The sequence below is a fragment of the Scomber scombrus genome, chromosome 10 (assembly GCF_963691925.1).
Source record: "Scomber scombrus chromosome 10, fScoSco1.1, whole genome shotgun sequence".
Classification (NCBI taxonomy): domain Eukaryota; kingdom Metazoa; phylum Chordata; class Actinopteri; order Scombriformes; family Scombridae; genus Scomber; species Scomber scombrus.
Window position 1 is genome coordinate 7,699,998 of NC_084979.1, and position 22,143 is coordinate 7,722,140.

At 42.5% G+C, this 22,143-nt stretch overlaps 1 protein-coding gene across 1 annotated transcript in view; it reads right to left on the reverse strand.

Annotated features, from left to right (window-relative positions):
- agrn (agrin) overlaps window positions 1–22,143 on the reverse strand; it is a 162,313-nt gene that overhangs the window by 17,714 nt on the left and 122,456 nt on the right. Inside the window, exons 18-29 of the mRNA XM_062426785.1 lie at window positions 21,878–22,003; window positions 17,367–17,494; window positions 13,728–13,842; window positions 12,164–12,283; window positions 11,617–11,994; window positions 9,887–10,079; window positions 7,845–8,060; window positions 7,397–7,626; window positions 5,668–5,802; window positions 2,870–2,960; window positions 2,425–2,589; window positions 1,276–1,387 (exon numbers count right to left, since the gene is read on the reverse strand). Coding sequence (XP_062282769.1) covers window positions 1,276–1,387; window positions 2,425–2,589; window positions 2,870–2,960; window positions 5,668–5,802; window positions 7,397–7,626; window positions 7,845–8,060; window positions 9,887–10,079; window positions 11,617–11,994; window positions 12,164–12,283; window positions 13,728–13,842; window positions 17,367–17,494; window positions 21,878–22,003 — 2,009 coding nt within the window. The remainder of the gene's footprint in view (window positions 1–1,275; window positions 1,388–2,424; window positions 2,590–2,869; window positions 2,961–5,667; window positions 5,803–7,396; window positions 7,627–7,844; window positions 8,061–9,886; window positions 10,080–11,616; window positions 11,995–12,163; window positions 12,284–13,727; window positions 13,843–17,366; window positions 17,495–21,877; window positions 22,004–22,143) is intronic.

Genomic DNA, 22,143 nt, shown 5'->3' on the forward strand with positions numbered 1-22,143 from the left:
AAAATAAAAAACTTCATGGATGAGAGACTATGAATAGTGCCGTTTAACCCAAACTCATTTACAGACTCCTGCCATTCTATAAGAGGTGAAGTAGATTTTTATTTCTCCTATCTGTACTTATGCGCCTTTTGAAAGTATGTACTTCATCATGCTGGCAGCCTTAGCTGTCTATGATACCATGAACACCCCCAGCATGCAATATATATATATATATATCCATACATGTGCCTGTGTGTGACCACCTTTGATATGATATGGGCTTCTCTGAGCAAAGCGCACTGTAACTCCCTCCTAGTTCTTAAAGAAGGAGTAGGAGAGAATTAGCTGAGAGCTATAGTGGATGGGGTCTCTGCATTGAGCTCCATAACTAGTCTCAGCTCATCCCATGCGTCCCCTCAGCCTCCCCACCCATCTACGCTTCTCGCTTGCTCTCCTCTTTTAATAAGATTTTCTGCCTCTGTTGCTGGAGTAAAACACAATTACCATCCGGACCATGGGAGGCAGTGGGGGAAGGACAGAGCAGTGAGAGAAAAAAAAATAATCAAAGAGCGGAGTGTTGCGTCTTAGACGAAGATGATGGAGTTGACAGAGTGCATGTTCATGATCACAAATTACACTATTAATATAATTGGATGACTTTGAGGCTTATCAAACTATTAGATCGCCTTCATTTGGAAGCGTGTACCTGCTTTATTGGTCTAGACGCAGAGCTGGAGAGTTTCATTACGCTGTTCTCACTGCTGCTATCTCCTTTATCTGCCTTCACCTCCCTAGACACCACCTTAAAGGCTGAATATATAAAATTGACTGTATACCAGTAGTATAAGCTATTTTTACTTTCTGTATGCAACACTAGTTTATATATTCAGTATGTCAGCAAGCTAAAAGGCTGCAGTGAGTTTTAAAAAAAATTACAGCACTTCCAAAATTAAGACAGGTTGTCAAGCTGGCCCTCATCTAGAGCTCTCCCTCTTACCTTGACGGATGTCGGAAGATAGCGGCATATTTTCAGCAAATCAAGCTGGCAGAACCTCATGGTGTGAAGCGATGTGGAAAACGTCAGCAAAGGGGGAAAGTTTGCTGATTCAACTGTGCCCAAAGGGCAAAAAGGGTCACTAATGCTCGAGGTTGTGGCGATGACGTGATAGGAGCACGCAGATGATCAAACAAATACTGTATATACGGCACAAGCAAGGCTAAGCATAGCTTAGGCCCATCAGCCTTGCATGCTAAAAGCAACCACGAGCAGGAACTTGTTAGCTTTCTCCTTCTTACCGGTGCCTCTCCTCGCACAGGGTCCTTCTTGTTCACCATGATCTCTCCTTTGCGGTTAGAGCGCTCCAGGTTGATGGTGTTCCACACGTTCAGCTGGATGGGCTCCTTACTCCTAAATCAAACACACAAATACACATTTGTATTACGCTCTTAAAAATATGCTGTAGCTATAATAGTATTGAAGCTGTAATAGAGTTCTACTAACAAGCTCTTTATTCTATATATTATCTTTTTTTAATATATTTTTTAACATGTATTTTACATTGAAGTTGATGGGGACTGGTGGCATGTGGCAGGTGAGACTCTTGAGGGACCATGGCAACATGTGAGGTAAGGGTCAAGCAACCAATAGATGCATCAGTACGCTACAAGACGTGTTTAGAACATGCCAGTAGCATCACAGGTCCCCTCGATGGAGACTAATGCATCATTCATGTTGTGAAATGGAAGGTAGTGATGGGAGAGATGGTTACCTCATACGAGTGTTAACATCATGACACAAGCAATGATTGCAGAGTTGGTCGTGAGAGGGTTAAAAATAGTTTGCATTGACTGCACATTTGTTTGCCTTTTCTGGGTGTAATTTAACACCATTATAAACAATGATGGAAACTAAACTAATCAGGTACTATGCATTTTCTGCACTGACCTGAATGAAACTATTTGAATGAGCAAAGTGATTTGTTATTCCTGCCTCTATTCATCATCACTGCTTGTACTGTAAGAGGGGGATCAGGTAAAGCTTGCTTTGTGTGTAAAAAAAAGAAGAAGATAAAAACGACGGCAAGAGTCACAAACTAAGACTAAACAAAGAAGGAACTAGACTCAAAAATGTGACACTGTAGTCACATGGATATTTATGTAAAAATAACCTATTTATTCACACTTTGAAATCCACGTGTCACGCTCAGGCTATATTATAGCACGTAATATTTTTTATTTTTTTGTCGCTGGCCGTATCATTACCGGCTAATAGAGAATTGACATTTATAGAGATCAGCTTGGAAAGTGAGATAGCGCTTTCATTTTTTTTTTCTCGCAGAAAATGGTGTGAAAATGCCTACAGAAGAAACCACCTTCCACACAAAGTCACACAGCTTATTGTTATGTATATAACGAAATGCTCTAAGAGTCTTCGATCATGCTAACCTGATGGTAGCAGGTCCCTTGCCCAGGTCGTAGCGGAACTCCAGGATCCCTTCGTTGAGGGACAGAGAGATGAAGTCTCCTTTTCCGTCTGATTTTTGGCCGTTGTAGAAGATCAAACCGTTGGAGTCGTTGGCCATGAGAACCACTGTCATGCTGACCTTTTGACTGAAGACAGAGCACGAGAAAAAACAGTAAATACATGCAAAAGCCAGAGATATACAACTATTAATACTCAAGATAGAACAACAGATGCTTGTTTTCTTACTTTTGGTACACCAGCACTCTTTCCATAGGAAAATGAGGTAAAAATTCTATATAATCTATATGTTCAGGCCTGGATAACATGCTCTTTGTCTAACACTCATTGTCAATTCAGATATCTAATGTTCTGTCATACATACAAGACATGACTGTGGGGGTTTCATGCATTCCACGTGAGGCTTACCGCAGATCATGGCCGTAGAGATGCAGCCCCTTCAGCTCCAGGTATGAGTCTCCATTGAACAGTGGCATGTAAGCCCCTCTTCTCTCAGCAACTGTGAAAAAAAAAACCCCAAAGAGACTATATTCATCCCTGGGTTCTGTTTTTGTTGCTGACAGAAGTGAAATTCAGGTATAGTGAGTATATCTTTGAGGGACCTGTCAGCATTATGGAAAGAGATGGATTTGTGTGCTCGTAGCCTTTGGGATTAAGACTTTCTCTTGAGAAAAAATTCAAACAAAATAATTCAAAAAACCCCCCTTATGTCAGAGTGATTACACAGCGTGCCATAGTCTAACAAAGAACCTTTAAAGGCATGTAGAGTTTAACACCACAGCCGGGACCCATGAAATAATGCAGCTATTATATTTTGGCAGGCCTTTTTACAAATTCATGTCTTTTTGCGACGGGTGTACGTATGGATGTCCCGTTTCTGGCTGTCTGGAGTGATTAGGACAGGCAGTGTGCCATGCTTCTAACAAGAGGCTTGACATTAAATATCGTTTAAGTGTCACCCGGGGGGTATGTGTTTATGGTGTTTGCTTTAAAATACCATTATTCAGAGGCATGTGCTAGGATGCTCAGACACACACACACACACACACGCACTCACAAACAAACAGACATACCTACGTAGCCAGGAAGAAGGCTTTTATTCGTAATTGGCTGGGATTAGCTGAGTCGAGTCAGAATGGAAAAGGCAGATGGAGATGAGAGAGCTAATTAGCTATTGTGCAGAAGACTGTTAATGATGACGGCACGCACCATGGAGGAGAGAGAGAAAAATAGCTTTTATACACACAACAAGGAATTGAGCATTAAACTGAAGTCTATCAGAGTAACAGAGCTGCTCATGATGGGGATTCTTATAGGAGGAGTGTGGAGGGTTTTTTTCTCTATTTTCCACCATGTGAGAGCACCTTGATCAATAAGTCACTAGAGGTCCAGGCATTGGAATGAATTGAGTGAAGAGGAAAAAACAGATGACATGTGGAGGAGTGGGCTGAGGTTGAGTATCAAGAAAAGTTGGTCAAGTTTAACTTTTCGCAGTTTTCCTATGATCACACTCCACAGGAATTAGCGAAGCAGAAGCAACACTAATAGAGCTAGGAGGGGGTCATTTTGTTTTATATTTGAAAAATTCTATCTAATTAGCACTTGCTATAAAACCCATCAAAACATTATAAAATTAGGGAAGGAAATTTTCCTGTTAAAAACTTTGTAGCTGCAATCAAATCTCCTGCCTGATCCCGCCTACAATCAATCAGATCTTCAACAAAGTCGCAGTAGGAATTTAACACTCTCTCTCTCTCTCTCTCTCTCTCTCTCTCTCTCTCTCTCTCTCTCTCTCTCTCTCTCTCTCTCTCTCTCTCTCTCTCTCTCACACACACAAATTAACTTGTCCCCAGCTTAATGTAGCTTAATGTGCCGAATGTAAAACATTGCTGAAATTTAAACTCCCCCCTGCAGTTAGTTTTTCAAGGACCGGCTGAGTCAGAGTGATCCTGCTTTCATCACTAAATTGTAATGATTTACACTATCGCGGGGTAAAAGCACTGAGGAAAGTAAGCCGTTCAATACTATTGGAACACCCTTGAGAAAAGTCCTTGATGGTGAATATTATATCAGAGAGCTGCACTGACGAACCTCTGCGGAATTGAAATGGAAACGGCGGCTCAGCTTGAACACACTCTGATGCTCGCCGGCAAACATGCTTCATATTACGGCTAATTCGCCTTCAGGCTTCCTGATGAGTGGGCTCTAAGCTACCTGTCTTTTTTAACTGTTCTCAGAGCGGCCCTCAAGGGTACATCCACCTGGCTGCCGCCTTATCTGTGAGCTCCTGTCTGGGTCTGACACTCTGGCTGACTGACACTCCCATTAATCACCATGGGCAGGGAGGACTGATGCAATTAGTCATCTCATTGATTCCTGTGAAAAAAATAGCCTTTTGTAACGGGAGACGCTCCCGCTCACACAGCATTGATTTTAGTTCACCTCAATTTATTTTAGTCACCTGTTAACTGGGACTTGGGGCTTGGAAGGAGGTTATTCCCATCACATTTTATTTTTTAGGATTCCACTGTGTTTGGGGTACAAGGGGTGCATGTTTCTCTTTTGTTAAGAATGTACGTGATTGTATATTCTCTTTTATTCACAGTTGCTGAAGTCAACTTCTGCAAACAGTCATGACAATATCTACAAAGGAAACGGAGGGGAGAAAAAAAAAGACAGGAAGACTTCAAAAATACGACAATGCCAAAAAGTGCTAACGATGAACTTCAAAAGCAGCTGAGACGTGTTTGGTGTTTTCCCCAGCCGTGCCCGGCTCTGTCATGTGGAGCTAAGTAGCAACAAACATGTTTGAACACAACACCTGTGGGCGGATAGGCAAAGGGAGAGGAGGGAAGGATGGGGTTTTGTTGCCGCTCACCCGCTAACGAGCACGGCCGAGTCGATGCAGTGAACCCACCCGACGGGGCCAATCACCTACCTCAGTTCCGCAACCCAGCAACCCTCCCATCCCCACCCACCCTGAAGGCTCAAGCAATCCCCCCTTCTTTACCCTTCTCGCGTTTGATCTCCCTTTTTGATTCAGGACGGATGGAAATGTCATGGAGCGGAATTAAAACAAATTGAGGAGGATGGTATTCAGTTGACTCCACACTAAAACACTTCTACTCCTCTGTGAGCAATGTAGAGAATAATTGTGGTGTGAAGTGACGGATTTACAGCGGAATATTCAGTTTAGTTCAGATTACCTTTCTCGCAGTGCCTTCCTTCACGTCCCATTGGACACTCGCATTTGTAGCCTCCCTCGGGCAGCGCCTGGCACTGGGAGGATGGATGGCACCTGTTGGGGTCGCATGGATCGTGGACGTCAGCACAAGTTGGACCTAGAGACACACACACACACACACACACACACACAGATCCATCATGAGAAAACCATCAATGACACTTTAAACAACCCGCAAGGTTTTCAATCACTTTCTTTTTTATTCCATCTGAGAGGAGGCAGACACACAAAAAAAGGGGGAGAGGAGCGGGGTGGAGGATTTCCTCTGTAATAGAGGTCATTTTCTAATAGGATTTGGAAATATTACACGTCCAGATTAAACAGTGGAGGGCCTCCCCGCCATGCGGCCATGTTTCTGGGCCAACGCCGACTGTGGGAATGACTCGGGAGCGTCTGGTGGATGATGGTTTTGCCCTCTGCCACAGCCCATCTGAATTCACCCATCATTACTTTAGCAGTCAGAGCCTGTGGTGGGGAGAGCGCTTTAATGAACCCCATCCCCGCTGAGCTCACAGGACTCTCCCATTTTTCCTCACTCGTGCTTTTGGAAGCTGTCTTTTATCCTCTGCTCTCACTTCTTCTCTACAACAGCTCTTTCTTCAGCCCCTTTCCTTCCTTCCCATCTTTTTTGTCCTCCATCTAACTACAACTATCTCTAACCATTTACTCTCTCTTATTTCTGTGATCTGTCCCTCTCTTCCAGACTGGCCATCTTGGCCACTAAACTGACGCAATGACAAAATTAACTTGAATATGAGTCTCCAGGCAACAGTCCAATTCTCATTATCACCATTCATTGTACACCATGTTGCCAGCACAACTTTGATCACAGCAATGCTTCTTCAGAGTGGAGGGTTATCTTTGCTACTTCTCAGGCTTCTCAATACCAACAAAACATAAAAGCACCTCTTATATGAAAGGCAATAATAATGTAATGTGTTATTTTATTGATCCACATCTCGAATTCAAAGAGAATGGCTTGGCTGAAAGGTGGTTTCTCTAACCACCGAGCAGCCTCATGTGGGAGTAAAGTCTTTTACCATTAAAGTATAAAAGTTAACTCTGACAATTAATTTGGTTTTGGTGTGGAACTTTGTGCAGAAGGCTTTGGAGCAACCCGTGAGGGGAACGCTTGGCTAGGCCCTGATGGTGCCTGCTCTTGACTATATTTTCTCTGAGTTGCTTGTTAGCTGGCATCTGCTGGAGGGAGAAAAAAGAGGAGGAATGGATGTAGAAGTAGAGATAGGCCAAAGGCTAATCACTGAGCATTTGGTGTACGTTTTCATGTTTTCTTTACCGCGTCAACATTTTAACTCTGGTTTCTGTGTCAGACACACACAGATTTGATGGTGGTGGTGTTTACAGAATGACCTCCAGTGCTCCTGCTGGGGGCATGAGTTGCACTGTCAAATTAGGCTGTCAAGCTTGCTTAGGATTTGTGGGCAAGTCGTGACCACAGTGAATCTCTGAAAAGAAGGCAAAGTAAAAATACAAACATAATTTTAAGCACAAGGTGTTAGAAAAGTCTGAAATGACAACGTATGAATAAGACACATTTTCTACATGTTTCTCTGCACACACATTAAAATAAGCCTCTTAAAAATCCATCAGCGTTCAGATATCCCAGTATAACCAGTAGGAACACAACTGAACTGCATCGCTGCAGTGTTAAAACTTAGTTGGCATCTTACCCCAGAATCCTTTGCTGCACTTGCAGTGGAACATCTCTGCCTCCTTGACCTGGCATGCTGCGCCGTTCTTGCATGGATTTGGCTGGCAGGGGTTGTTGCCGCATTCACCCACGCTGCTGCCGTACAGACTGTCGCCCCCGGTCTCCTGCAGGTTGAGTACCCGGTTGTTGACATCAAGTAAGCGGATACAGCCGACCAGACCTGTGGCCACCCCCGTCCTTTCCCTTACACTGAAGAAGAAGAAGAAGAAGAAAGGGAGGGGTTAAAATGTATTGTCAAAATTTGACATAGCATTCATCAAGGCTGTCTCCATTCAAATAAATGTCAGTCTGAATGCTGCCAAAGACATGCAGAATCTGCAGTTGATGTGATTTTCGTCTCATTCTCTTTGTGCCCTGAATGTTCCCATAATTTCTAACTGTGTGATAGAAGAGATATAAAGTCTTACTCCTGCTTCATTTCCTCGGTTACTCCTCCAATGAACAGGTGGGTGTCCAGGTTGAGCCCGTCTGTACCACGTGGACTCTCGCCCTCAATGTGCGACTCGTTGTCCACGCTGAGCATGGCGTTGCGTCGGTTGCGAGTGACCACCAGCTGATGCCAGCGGCCCTGGCTGATTTGGATTTTGCTGACCAATGTGCCGGTTCCCGAACCTGTGTTGAACCTGGACAGGGGAGATATAAAGCATTAGATGATCTTTCATCATGTTATTTTTTACATGTTTAATCTTTATTGGCTAGTGCCCAATGTGAACAAATCTGTTTGTTTTGCTCCACAAGACAGTACAGATAAAAGAAATAAGGTTCAAGACTTCCGACTTGGAACTCCAAACTATGCTGCTGGAATGAACCCTCTTTTTAATTCAACCTTTTATCCGATGAGGTTCTGTCGAGAAAAGGGCCACATCCTCACAGAAAAGAGCTGTCGTGTATCTGCACCCACACATATGGTAGTATTAGCGCAACCTGAGAGCAATTATCTGCCACAAATAATTAGTTCTTCTCCCCACGTCTTGGATTTGCAGAGCTGTGGGTGGTAATCTCACAGCTGTATTTCTGGAATTGAGGCAGAGCTCCATTTGAAAGCACAAGTGACTAATGATCTCCTTGAGTTCGCTATTGATTTCACTCTGAATGGAAAAATCTAACCTGGCCAGGTTGGGAGGAACTGCAAGGGCTTCGAGGGATCAGGGTGTAACACAAAAGACCCAAAAGATAAGGAAAGCAAGAGGTGTTTGAAATAATAGGTCCAAAACAGACACGGTGCAGAATCTCTAATTAGACCATTCAGTTCTCTTCAGAAGAGGCTGCTTTACCCTGAATGATTTTTTATGCATTCAATTCCACTGTGGGGGAAACAATAATAACTGAGTGTTTCTGCAGGTTTTCTGGCAGGAAAATAGTCTAATTGGAGGATGGATTGAATAAAAACTTTTGCTTACTGTCAACTTTAATCCAAAAGTGACACTGGTTCATTGTTGAGATTCTATTATAGATCTTTAAAGGGCACTACACCAATTTTACATGTCATAGTCAATTTTCTAGTCATAAGAAGTGATACTCAGCCCGGCTTTGAGTCTACAAATCTTTAAACAGAGAGCCTGTGTTACTAACTGAAGCGTGGATACTGGAAGGGAGGGTATAACAAAAGACATTATAGAGATGAATTACAGGAAGTGCAGGGTCCAATGATTTTTGAGTTGGACCTATACTAGAAACTAAAGGTCAGGAGGCCTCTGCCTATGCTGTATTGATGTTGACCTTTCTTTTTCCCCCAAATGTGTCTCTTGCAAGTCCCCAATCATTATGAAAGCACAATACTAAATTTAAAAGTGTAGTTTTAAATCCTTTCTAAACCAACCATACACAACACATATAATGGAAAAGAATATCAGTCTAATACTCAGAAAGACTCTCAACCACATGAATCAAGTGTGGGTTATATATTCATAAACTGCACATGTAGTGTAGTATATGCAATTTGAAATCACAAATACTGCAATACAGTAAAAATTCTGGAAATTTCATTGAGAGACTGTATATAGACAAATAATCAGATAGGAATTTAATACTTGAATGAATACTTTAACCAAGGTCCAAACTGAAGTGCCCAGGTTGGACCACCCACACATATTTTTGTGCATATTTTCCCATCAAACAGGATCATATGCACAGCTTTGCAAATTTGAACACATTTGTGAAAGCACGTGTTCATAGCCTCAACCTGCAAATCTGTCAAGGAGCTTCTGTATCTTTATTTATTTTTTCGGCAGTGGTGTTTTCAACATGTTTACTGGCTGTAATTATTTGCCTCATTATCTTCCGTGTTCTCTATTTGTTTTAGTCTTATCTACATCCTCTGTCAGCTGCTGAAGCAATGACCCTATTTCCTCACGGGGATCATTAACATTTCATTTAATTTAATCAAACAACAGCGGCAGACTCGACAGCTTACGGGGTCGCCGCCCCTCTTCGCTCAGCCGATGCTCACCTGAGCTCCACCCTGCTGTTGACCAGAGCCAGAGAGATGAAGTCCTTCTTTCCGTCCTGGCCGTTGTAGAGCAGGATGCCCGTCGTCTCAGACGCTCTGAACTCCATGGCGATACGGACCGTGTGGTAGGCGCTCATGGTTTGGAAGGCCAAGTAGGATTGGCCACCGAACGATGGGATGAAGTACTTGATCACTGTGGAGGAATGAAAACAACAAGCCAATCCTGTCATTATCATGTGTTAAGCTTTCTTGTGGCATAATAGGTGTTTAATGTCCATAATTAAGTGTGAGCGGTGGTGTTACTTGATGTCAGAAAAATCAGCCTTTCTAGCAGTTTATTTTTGGGATGTTTTTTTCCGAAATGCTTGACGGATTTATGAAAAGGAGAAGCTTGAGAAAGAGGTGGAGCTGAGCTTTTCACCCACTCTCAAGACACACACATTCACACACTCATGCACACACACGCGCACATGGGAAACCTTTTGTTTTTCTGCCACTCTACAATTATGATTATTATCATCCATTTTCTGCCCCGGGCTCCTTTTCTCTCCATCCATCTGTCTTTCTGTCCGTCTCTCTGAGGAAAATGGCAGCTGATGAGCTCCCTCTTTTCTAATGGCTTGATTGATCTGAGCAGGGCTGGCGTGCAGTTTGTGTGTGTGTGTGTGTGTGTGTGTGTGCGCGCATGTGTGCGTGACTGCATTTAGCCACTCTAACTCAAAGACACAGTGATTCTCACCAGCTAATCCCCATCAAAGCAATTAGTGTCAATTATCTGCGTTATGCAGCTGCGTTAGGTTACTTCTCACCCCCCCGCCTCCCCCAAAAAATCCCAACGTAGGGTAAGAGGGAAGAAACAAAAGAGTTGTGCTTCTCAAGAAGTTCTCTGTGATTTATGATTTTTTTCTCAGTGGTGCTGATTGGATTCTGTGTTGCCTTTACTGAACGGCTCAGTGGTTGCTCACTTCTGAGGTGTTGAACCTGTCTGAATCACTTGAGATGAATTTGAAGCGCAGCCGCTGAGGAGAGATGTTGTGTCTGACTCAATCAAACTCAACTCTTTGTTCTCAGGGTTTTTTGGAAAATCTAGTAGAAAACTGACAGTCTGTCCTGAGCCCTGATTGCTGTTGCCATGTTGTGAGCTGCTTTAAATGACCCAATCCACATCTGTGACCACAAAACACCTAATTTACATATTCCCGCATGAAGTGAGTCATTACTCACAGCCCTACTTAGGATGGCACTTTGCAGCCACTTTATGAAGCTACAATTAGACAAAACTAACAGAAGGAATATGTTTCATTATTTTTTTCTTTAAAGTAACAGATTCATTAACTAAAACATTCCTTTAATATTAGATTTTTTTATTTTAATGGTGTGTTTCTGCTACTTTATAAATATATTACAGCACTTGAGGATGTGGTTAACAGTGATTAAAGAACTGCTAAAAGGCATGATTGGCACAATGGAATATAGAGTGCCTAAAACTCTCTTAGTTGCTGCAAAATCACTGTAAACGTCAGCCTTTGGTGCTTTCTTTGAAACTGCTAATTGCAATAGCGCCAAATTATACAGAAAGTCTGTTCTGGCTCATTTTCTTAGATGAGTTTGAAATAAGCTCAGACTTTGAAACTTTTGAATTAAGAGTAATGGCAAATATGAGAAAAGAAATAGCACATGATGTATAGAGAAAAAGGAAGAAAAAAAACTCCCAACCCAGCCCGGCTCACCCTTCTCACACACGGAGCCTCCACGTCCGGCGGGGCACTTGCAGCTGAACTCGTTGCCGTCCTCCTCGCAAGTCCCCCCGTGGAGACAGGGGTGGGAGTCACAGGGCTTCTGGATCTTGTGGTGAGGTTTTCCCCTGGGGTGGAAGATGGTGGTGGCGACGGGAGGCGGTGCGGTCGTGGTGACGGGCAGCGGTGTGGCAACTGGCGCCGAGGTGGTGGTGGTTCGCCTGTAGGGCCTGCGGGTAGTGCCCGGCGGGCGACGGGTGATGTAAGGGGTGGTTGGCGGAGGCCTGGTGGTGGTAGTAGTGGTGGGAGCAGCTGTGGTTATTGACGCTGTGGTGGTGGTGGTGGTGGTGAAGAAGGGGATGGAGGAGAGGCCTGGCATCAGAAAAAAAGAAAAAGAAAGAGAGACATTGTATGTTGAGCCTTGAATAGATTTTCTATTCAAAACCTGTAAAACCTTTGATAAATCACCTTATGAATAACTTAAAACCCCTTTTCATTTTATTAATCCCCACACACTCCTGCTAAGTCCACACTGTATTACCATAATTGGTGAAGCGAATATTCTCGTCCTCCGGCTTCTTCACGGCGATGCTGGACTCTTTGGAGGCCTTCAGCTGTTTCAGCAGGGCTTCTTCAATGTCCTCCACCGCGTATCTTGTATCTACAATAAACAAGAGGTACAGCCACTCAGGACAAGGCCTCCGAGGAGCACTCCAAAGCAAACACAGGACTCGTGTTTTTTTTAGTGCGACAGTGGATATATCAGAAAACCCTGTGTGTGACAGTGGAGGGTCTCCGGGGACCACTTGTCCTCCACTCGCCGCTTGTCCAGCTTTTTTCCAGATGAATAGCTCTCATAACGTTTGTCGCAGATGTTCACTTTACTGGCCATGGAGGAGAGCCGCTTAACGGCACCCGTCACCCTGTATGAAGGGTATGAAGGATGCTAAACGATGCTCATAAAAATAAAAAAAAGGAGAGGAGAGGAGAGGAGGGGGCAGGGAGAGAGCTTGAAGGCCCAGTCCTGGATTCAAACATATCATTCTGAGCTGAATTCACATCCATAGTAGTTATAAGTCTTAATAATGAATGTTCTTTGTACGAGCAGTCAATTTGAGAGCAACACAAGGTTCCAGTTTTTCAAACATACTAAGAGGCACTGAAGTAGAGCACAAGTCAACAATCTTTCAGGGAACTTGTCCCGGCTGTGAGGAGTAACAAACACCACTATCTGAGCGGAGGTAAAAACTCACTCCATGATATTGTTTTTTAACACCGAGGCAAATTGGTGCGAGCAAGAGATAAAAGTTGGCATTGAACAGAAAATTAAACATTCGGTGCCTAACAGCATTATCTGCTGAATAAACAATAACTAGAAGGAGAGTGCATGCCTCTGCCAAGGATGAAAAATCCTCTCAGTTTGTTATTCAAATAAAAAGAGCTGTTTGGAGTATTTTCATCTTAAGAATCTGCATCAGAATAATCATGATGATGTGATAATGTTTGATATGAGTGTACAGGTGAGGTATGACTACTGAGTAATGGGCATTTACTTTCGTTACTGTTGTGCCACCTACTGTTTATGAAAATGCCATTTAAAGCTTGTCGTGTTCAAGTAAAATTTGGTTGCTGTTGGTCAAATGCTTTCCAAGAAGAAGTCTTCAGAGAATTGTATGAAATATATAAAAAAAACAGAACAAAACAGAATGTTATGTACTAAATTAGGGGAAGAATGTGTGAAATTTGTACGGGGAGCAGTAACAGATAATGTTGACGCTACTGAAACAAGGATCCTGGAGAAAACTAATGTCTCGCTGTTATACAGTGCAAGAGTTATGAGTGAAAATGCTGATATGGTGGTTTATTCTGCTTCAGTTAGGTCTTCCTCGGCCTAACTTTTATGCCAATTTCATTTAAGCAGTTTTGAGATATCCTGCTAGGTGAAAGAAAAAGGGGAACAAAGCTTGCATGACAGAGGTAACAACATTGAGCAGAAGCACAAAAAGATTTAGCGGTCTGATTCCAAGCACATATTTCTCTCTAATGGCTACTGTACAGTAACTCATCATTATTCAGAGTTTTTTTTTCAAATCTTCTGCTCTCACCTGGTTTGAAGTGGGCCTCCACAAAGGCCAGGATGGAGTTGCTGGGCGCCAGGTTACGGACACGAACGCTCATAAAGTCTTTGTGCACCTCCGACTTTCTGAACAACTCATTGAGCTGCAAAAGAGAGGGAGAGATAGAGATAGAGAGAGAGAGAGAGGGTGCGAGAGAGAAGAGATGATAAATGAGGCTGGTAATGAGCTCCACGCTATCATAGCAACCAGTCCAATTCCACGAGACTGTACTCTATCTCGGAGGAAGAAAGACTGCCTCTCAAATTGGGGTGCGGAGAAGAAACCTATTGGGTGTGGGTGCACAAATTGACATTTAGCTGCAGCCGTGGCATTAATTATAGTAACAAGTTTTCGGGAGGAGCAAAGATAAATGTCGTGCTATCCTGACATGTGCTCCTGATTGGTTTTGCCTCTGATGCCCCCGCTGTGTGCATGTTATACCAGCCAGAGGAGCTTCATAAGGAGGTTTTACTAAAGTGTTGTTTTTTTTTCTAAAGCCAGCAGGGATATTACACTAGCCTTTAGCTAAAAAATCTGGGCCAATATTTAATCTGCAAATTGGAACATTTTCACGGTAGAACTTAAAGAAAAAAAAAAAAGTTACACATACTCAGTGTTTACCCATAATTCTGTTCTTGTCAGTGCGGTGGTGGATTAATCACATTCACACACTCTTCTCAAAACATGCGCTCAGTCTTTGAAAGCAACACGAAACAAGTGGAAAATCCTCCTACTTGTCCTCATTTCAGCTGCTGGTTAAAACCACAGGAGCCACAGGGCCTGCTAACCCACTTCAGTGTAGCATCCTCTGAGTGGCTGTTTTTCATTTGTTTCCACTGAGCGCTCGCCCAAACTTCCCCATCTGCATCTCACTGATTTTACTGAAGCTAATCACGCTCTATATAAAATGCTGTTTTTCAGACAAAATCCCCCTTCTCGTGTGATATTTTTATTTAAGAGATATATTCAGCTGGAATGCTTGCAGTTGTTCCAGATAGTTTAGTTGGGTTTCAAGTTAAAAGCTCAGAAAATCACCTACCTGCAGCAAAGTAATCGCGTCAACTTTGTTTCTCGCGGCTTTCACAGTCTTGCAGTAAGCTTTTAAACAAAAAGTCACACTAGCAAGGTGAGCTGCAGTGCAAAAAGTTGCTGATTCGGTGAGTGCCACTGATTATTCAGTGCCACTCAGTTCAGCTGGAGGATTCAGCGTTTAAGATTATTTCCTTCACGTACTGAGCGCCTATAATTTGTGGGCTGAGGTGTGACAGCAAAGTAGACAGGTCAAATATAAAATCCTCCAAAGCTGGCTTAGGGATGGAAATGTTGGTGGACAAGCTTTCAAGTGGACACGGTGACCTAGAAATCTCCTGTCCTTTCTTTGCTTTCCCTACTCTTTTTTTTCTCTCAGCTTCTAATATATTTACTAATGTGACAGAAATGGCTGCAGGTTGCTTCTGTGCAGTGTATCTGTGTACGTCCTTTGTGCATGTTTGTCCCTATATGTATGTATGTGTGTGTTGGAACATGAAGCGGGAGGTGGTTGCTGTCAAGGAGTGCACCAGACTTGAAAGAGACAGTGCGTTAACAAGCGCACGCACGTACGCACACACACACACACACGCACAAATCGCTGTGAGGTAGTAGATGAGGTCCCAGTGGGGGCCAGTGACACCGATTCAACAGCTGGTAGATCTGTACCGAGTACACAAACAAACACATACACACACACATACACATCCACATTTCATCAGAGGAGCGGGGCCCTGGCTTGACAACAGAGACATTTGTTCAAAGGTCTGAGCTCAACATAGAAAACAGTGGAGTAAATCCAACCAGGGTGAACTGGCCAGGCCAAACTGTGATTACTGTACAGGATGTGTGCCGGTCTAGGCCTTGGCTGGCTAACAGCATCTGGCATCGAGACCATCTGAACTTATGTGACTCAAATCCTGAACATGGCATTGATTTTTCAGATATCTCAAACATCTTAATTAATCTCACATGAGATGCTCCTTTTTGATGATGAGTGTTTGGCAAGCAACTTACAAATTAATTTTTGCACCATTCTGCAGAGAGCTGTTAGATCTTTTATACTCTTCTCTTATACTGAACTTGAATTCATTTAGAAGCTAGCTCAACTCTAAAGCGTGCATGCAATGCTTGAAATCAAAAGATATGCAGCAGTGAAATTCTATGAAAATTCTGTATTAATTATCCTAATAGTATACTTGATGAAAATTATAGTCTTGACATAAAGAGTTCTTTCTTAATGTTTGTGAAAGTAATTATTGTACCAACAGCAGCTGGTCAGAGACATATTCAGTTGTTATCATGACATGAAGCTTGACATTTATTCCTGGGGATCACCTGATGTAACAGTTTGCCAATACTCCCTTTTTATTAAAAATCAAATATCATCCAGGCAATGTTGTCTCCCTCTGAAATGATGTATGTTCCTCTGTGACCGCGGCCAGTAAATATGTTCTTTATCATTGTTATTTTTCTATCAGATTTCAGACCAGAGAAATCACTCCTGCCCAGTGTGGCAGAATATTACTCAGCAGCTTGGGGGTGTGAGTGTGGGGGGTGTCATCTCTGTAAAACCTGCAATGAAACCTGCCTGAGCCTGCCTGAAGGAGCTGAAAGAATTTGATTTGTCTGGCATTCGGTGAAGAGTTTTAGTGTCTCACGATGCTTTCAATTATGTTTTTGAAGCTTTTCCACTCTTGACAAGAAGATTCTTGGGAAAACACACAATTTAAAGCGGGGCTATGTAACTGTGGCTGTACAACAGACAGTGTATCCACCAGTGGCTATGACAGGATAAAGTCACACTGGAACATTTCGTCACTTTAAAGCTGCATTGATTTTTTTTTTTGGGGGGGGGGGGGGGGTCTGCTTGGGAGCAGTAGAACAAGCAGAAACATTTAAGAAATTATCACAAAGTGACCCCCCCCAGAGTTTTGTGTTGGTTAATATGTTAGCAAACTACTGACAGTGTTTACTTTCCTTTTAGCTCTGAGATCTGAGAGCTGCCTGCTGTGTAAACCAAAATGGGCTAAAACAGGCTAAGAGGCTTCTAAGAGCTAAGAACTGTAGCAGTGATGATTGTGATGATTGGTTACACATTTGACACTTTACAGTTACATTCATTAGTGCAGCTGTAAGGATCATAGGTGACCTTGACTGAAAGCTGAATTGGACGCAAGCAAAAAGCAATAAACATGTCTTTTGTCTCTTTGTTTGACTTTTACAATAAAACCAATGAAATGTGTATCTGTGACATACTAACATGTAGTGTAAAGAGGAGTCATTAAGCCTCTGAATTGATTAAATAATCTTAAATTTGCTGACCTTACAGTAGCATACATGATCCACCATGAGCTACTGGTTATAAGTCTGTTAGAGCAAAATCTCTAAAAGTGCTAAACTGAGCAAATATGAATGTTCAACTTTTCATTTGAAAGAAGAAAATTGTATTTTTTCTTCTTTAGAAAGTTACATAGTCTCTAATTAATATGAGCAGAATATTGTCCCACAGCAGATTCAGCTTTGAATATTTTCTTACTTCGTTAGTATTTCTTTTTAAACTGTATTCCAACCCCTATTTGCTTGTGTAGTACTTACAGCGCTCTCTATGCTGCGGGCCGTCTCTCCAAACAGCTCCGACTTGGGATCCTCCATCTCAGGTGTGTAGATAATTTCCTGTCCCTCCACCTGGTCCAAGTGCAGGAAACCGCTGAATCTCATGGTTGCTGGAAGGTAAAAAGGGGCGGATGAGGACAGATGATGTGATACTGAAACACCACAGCTCGAAACCTCTCTCTACAACTCACTTCCCGTTGCCTTCACATAGTGCTCGCTTTTGGGGTCGTGCCAGTTTTGGGTTAGTGATGGATTTTGTGTTTGTGTGTGTTTGACAAGAGGAGGTTAGTGAGGTTGTTGTTGATTGCGTGGGGCTTTGAGAAAGGGCTGGAGTTTGGCCGTTAAAAAGGAAGGTGGTGGAGGTTGTGGTTGGTGGAAGAGGTGGATTTTGAGATATGAGAAGGAAGGAAGGAAGGAAGGAAGGAAGGGGAAGGCGGGAAATGGGCCAGTTTTACCAGACTGAGATTCGTCCCAAAAGCTGACCGAGGCATGGAGGGCTGGGTAAAAAGACAACAAGTTAGACAGACACACACAAATACACAAGGGGAAAAAAACACACACGCTACAGATCAAACAGCCCACAGGCACTTTAAAAGTGCCTTCCTCAGCAAAAAGAGATTCTCACAGTGTAACCTTGGGGTTATGTTGTCCAGCATCTATCAGAGGAGAGGGCTTGAAATAAAGCTGAAAGTGAGGGAGTTCTGTGTATATGTGTGTGTGTGCGTTTGCGCGAGGTGAAAACGGAGGAGCATGCGAGGCGCTGATGCCGGGCTTCAACGCCACTCGTAATCAACAGAACAAATTGTCCAAATCAATCACGGCTGCCCCTGCCTGAGCAACGGCAGAGAGATTGGGGAGAGCACTTGTATGATTATCATGAAAGATAGCCGTAATTGTCTCCTTAATGCAGCCAGACTGGTGACTGACACAGCCTGGTTAAAATTGCATGAAAAGGACAGCAGACACTGCCGACGCGCACACACACACACACACACACACACACACACATATTCTCTTTGTCTCCCCCACGTCTTTACAGTACTTTCACGGGCAGCACACATCGATTCAGATGTGACGGGGGCCATAAAATAGAGGCAAACGGGCGAGGTTTGGCCGATAAGATGAGCGAGGAAGAAAGAAAAGAGAGGGGACGGCGAGGGAGATCTGACTTTTAATCTGCAAAGAAGACAAACATCAGAGAGGGTGATTTTCCAGCCCACTGCCGTGACGGACGTAAAAAAAAGAAAAGAAAAGAGAGTGATAAAAGAAAGGACAGAGCCATTTGACTATCGGATTCGATTGAACTGTAAAAATGTAATGGATGTGTCAGGCCTCTGCTGGCATATGGAAGAGTTTACAGTAGCTGGAGCTTAGTGTGCCATTAGATTTCACATGAGCATTTGCCGCCCATTATCGTTGATGTCATAGGAATGGTATTACCTCGTTTAAATGTAACATATGGAAGGCCTGCAGTGATTTTTTGAATGACACATTAAGCTGAGACGCCGACATTACACTGAGGTCTTTCTTTTGATTTTGAGTCATCAGAGGAAGATTACTGGACAAAAACAGGCCAGAACTATCTATTTAAACACCATTACAGATGAGTGATAAATACTTCTTTTGTAACTCTTTATACATTCGTAACCAAGGTCCTGTGAATCTTTACGAGAGAGTACAAAAAAAGACTTTCATAGATCTCCTTGAGCGTGTAATAAGTATAGACTCAACTTTCATCCACTTCACAGTTTGACGTCTCAATAAAAATGTGAAACTCGCAACAGCCAACAATTAGTCCTTTTAGTTTTGAGACAGTCTGAGCGCACGTCAATAAAGAGGACAGTGCAAAGAGGCAGCAGTAGATGGATATTCTAGAAAGAGGGACGTCATTTCACTTCTAATGAGTGGAGGATCGGCTAATCCCTCCTCAGGAGAAAATAGATCCGGACTTATCGATCGGCCTATTGCGCTGCCTGCTTTTATTGGTAACACTTGAGCTGAATGAAGTATTGATCGCAGCTGTGCCGTCATTGTTGGCTGAGATAAATATTTACAGGCTTTAGCGGATTTGTTACAACTGTTGTCTTACAGCAAAAAACCTGTTACAGTCTCTTATATGACACATGCGTCTGCTGTTTTTCAGGATTTGGGGCACGATGTCATCAAATCCAACCTCGACAGATGCGCTGTTCAGCTCTGAGTGGCTCTAAATTCTGTGAAAGAGATAAATGGCACGGAGGGGGCAGCAGAAAGCCAAAGGTGGCCTCATATCCTCAGAACACGTTGTGGATTGTGTGGCAGTGTGGCAGTGAGCTCTGCTGGGTTATTGGAAGGCTTTGGGACCTTCAACACGTCAGAAATGTAACCCTACTTGCTAATTTGTGACCTTGAGTCATAACCTGGAGCTCCCGGGGGAGCTAGAGAGAATTCTTGTTTCACATTCAGTCAGACACACTGTCTCACATGAAATGACATATTTATTTGCGACATTTTGGTGCCAGACCTTCATAATTCGCAAAATGTTGGTTAAATGTTGCAAATAAATGTATCATTGCAAGTTAGACAGTGTGCAAGAGTTTGTTTGGAATTTTTGATCCATCTGTCCCTCTCTTACGCACCTGTCTTATGAAATAGATGTGCGTACTGTACTTCTGTTCGCAATCAGTCAGACTAACACCACTGGGACAAACAGAGAGCAAAATTCGACTGAGGAATGGAGGGAGAGAGAGAGATAGAGAGGCAAAGGGGAGAAAGGAGCCCTTTATCTTTATGAACCCAGTCTGGCAGAAGGCACTGATTGGTACAACAGCGGCCTCTGGTAGTCTCTCAACTCTCTCCCTGCTCAACTCCTCAGAGAAATGAACTGATGCAAGACTGGATTGAGATTGACTGGGGCGAGGGAGAGAAAAGAGTGAGATATAGCTCAAGAGGGAGATACTGAACAGTGGCACGGACTGATAAAAAAGAATGTGTGTGTGTGCATGGGGAGGGGATAAAAGGAGGTGGGAGATTAAAGGAAAAAGGAAAGAAGGTAACGGAAGAAAGAGAGGCCTTAAAATATGATGCAGATGCCTGTATCAAACCAAACTTCTTTCAAAAATCTTGAGAAAAACTTGTGAAAATATAATTGGGAATCAAGTAGGGTACAGCAAATATCAGGCGTTGTCAAATTCACAAACATGGATTACTGAGGTCAGACTTAAGGGGTCACTTTCCGTTTTGTTTTTTTTTTTTTTTAAATTTCCTGCCACCTGCCATTATGATCATTTACATATGAAGGAGGTAATTCATGAAAATACTGCTGCAAAATACCACCTGTTCATCTGTTTTTTAAAGGCAGATGGCACAATATTACTATTCCTGAAGTAAACATTAAATATGAAATAATATTGTGATGTGATTCTCAGTGTATCAACAAATTAGAATTATAAATTGAAAAAGTAGGAGAAGGGAGAAAGAAGTAGTATTCTCTGCAGTGTCATTCAGGGCAGTGATGTAGGGTCGGCTCCATAAATCAGAAAAACTAGTTCAAAGTCACATTGACATTCACAGTAATGATATAAATGACTAAAGATTCAGAGCTACAAAATAACCCCTCTTAACAACATGTTGCTGGGTCTACTCCACTTTTCTAGGTGAAGTTTTAAAATGACTTGATATTGTAATTTTAAAAGTTTTTTGGGTTTTAGCGCCTTTAAACGAACACTTTCCCCCAAGCCCTTGAGAAAACATTGCACCTGTATGCTAAGAGAATGTTGAAAAAATTAAAATAAAAAAAAAAAAAAAAAAAGAGTAAGAAGCTGAAGAAAAACTGAAGAAGGATAGCTTAACATTTTAGGAAATATGTGTATTCACTGTTAACGTCGTGTCGGCGTGTTTGGTGCGAAACCAGAGTCAAGAGGTGATTAGCTTAGCTTAGCATAAAGACTGGAAGCATGTGAAAAGCCAGCTATGAAACAGCACATAACTCACTTGAAAACTATAATGAATCATATTTACATATGTTTGTATACTGGCTAAACAAATGAGATACAGTGAGTTAATTAGCGAGCTTTAGAGGGGTTGGTATGAATATTTTTGAACATTAAGCAATGCTAATCACTTCCCAGCACTGCAAGCAGTAATCTTATTTCCATATTGTTGCATTATTTCTTTAATGTTTGTTTGAATGCTAACAAAGTAATTTGTTGTTTAAATTTGTAAAAAATCACACCAACTAATTGCAAGTGCTATTGTAAAAACTTATTTACTGTATCTGAATGTTTTTTTTTCCTTCAGAAAGACCAATTATAGAAACCCTCAATAGAGACTGAACTTCTGTGACTTTACAGAAGCTAGAGTTAGCATTGAAGTGATCTCAGGATTTCAGCTCTCTTATCAAATCTTATCATGCAGTACCATCAGACATGAATAAAACCAAAGTGCATGAACAGGTTAATATTTAGGTAATTAGAAGGTAGAGAAGGTGTTATTTGAAGAGACATTTAACTTACGGGGACAGTTGGCGCCCTCTGGAGTGCTGGCCGGTGTCTTGCCGTCGGGGCAGCAGCCGAATGGCATGTTGTCACAGGAAGACCTATCCTCAGCTGTGGGTACGGTGGTGCTTGCCACTGTGGGACCTGCGGGTGATACACAGGGGCTCATAATAATTCATGAAGCCTCAGAAAATGTATTAATTCAAGGCGGCTTATCTCAGAAACCCAGAGGAGGCTATTTTTAAAGTCTTCTTCGGCTCTGTGGACGAGTAACTGTCTAAGGT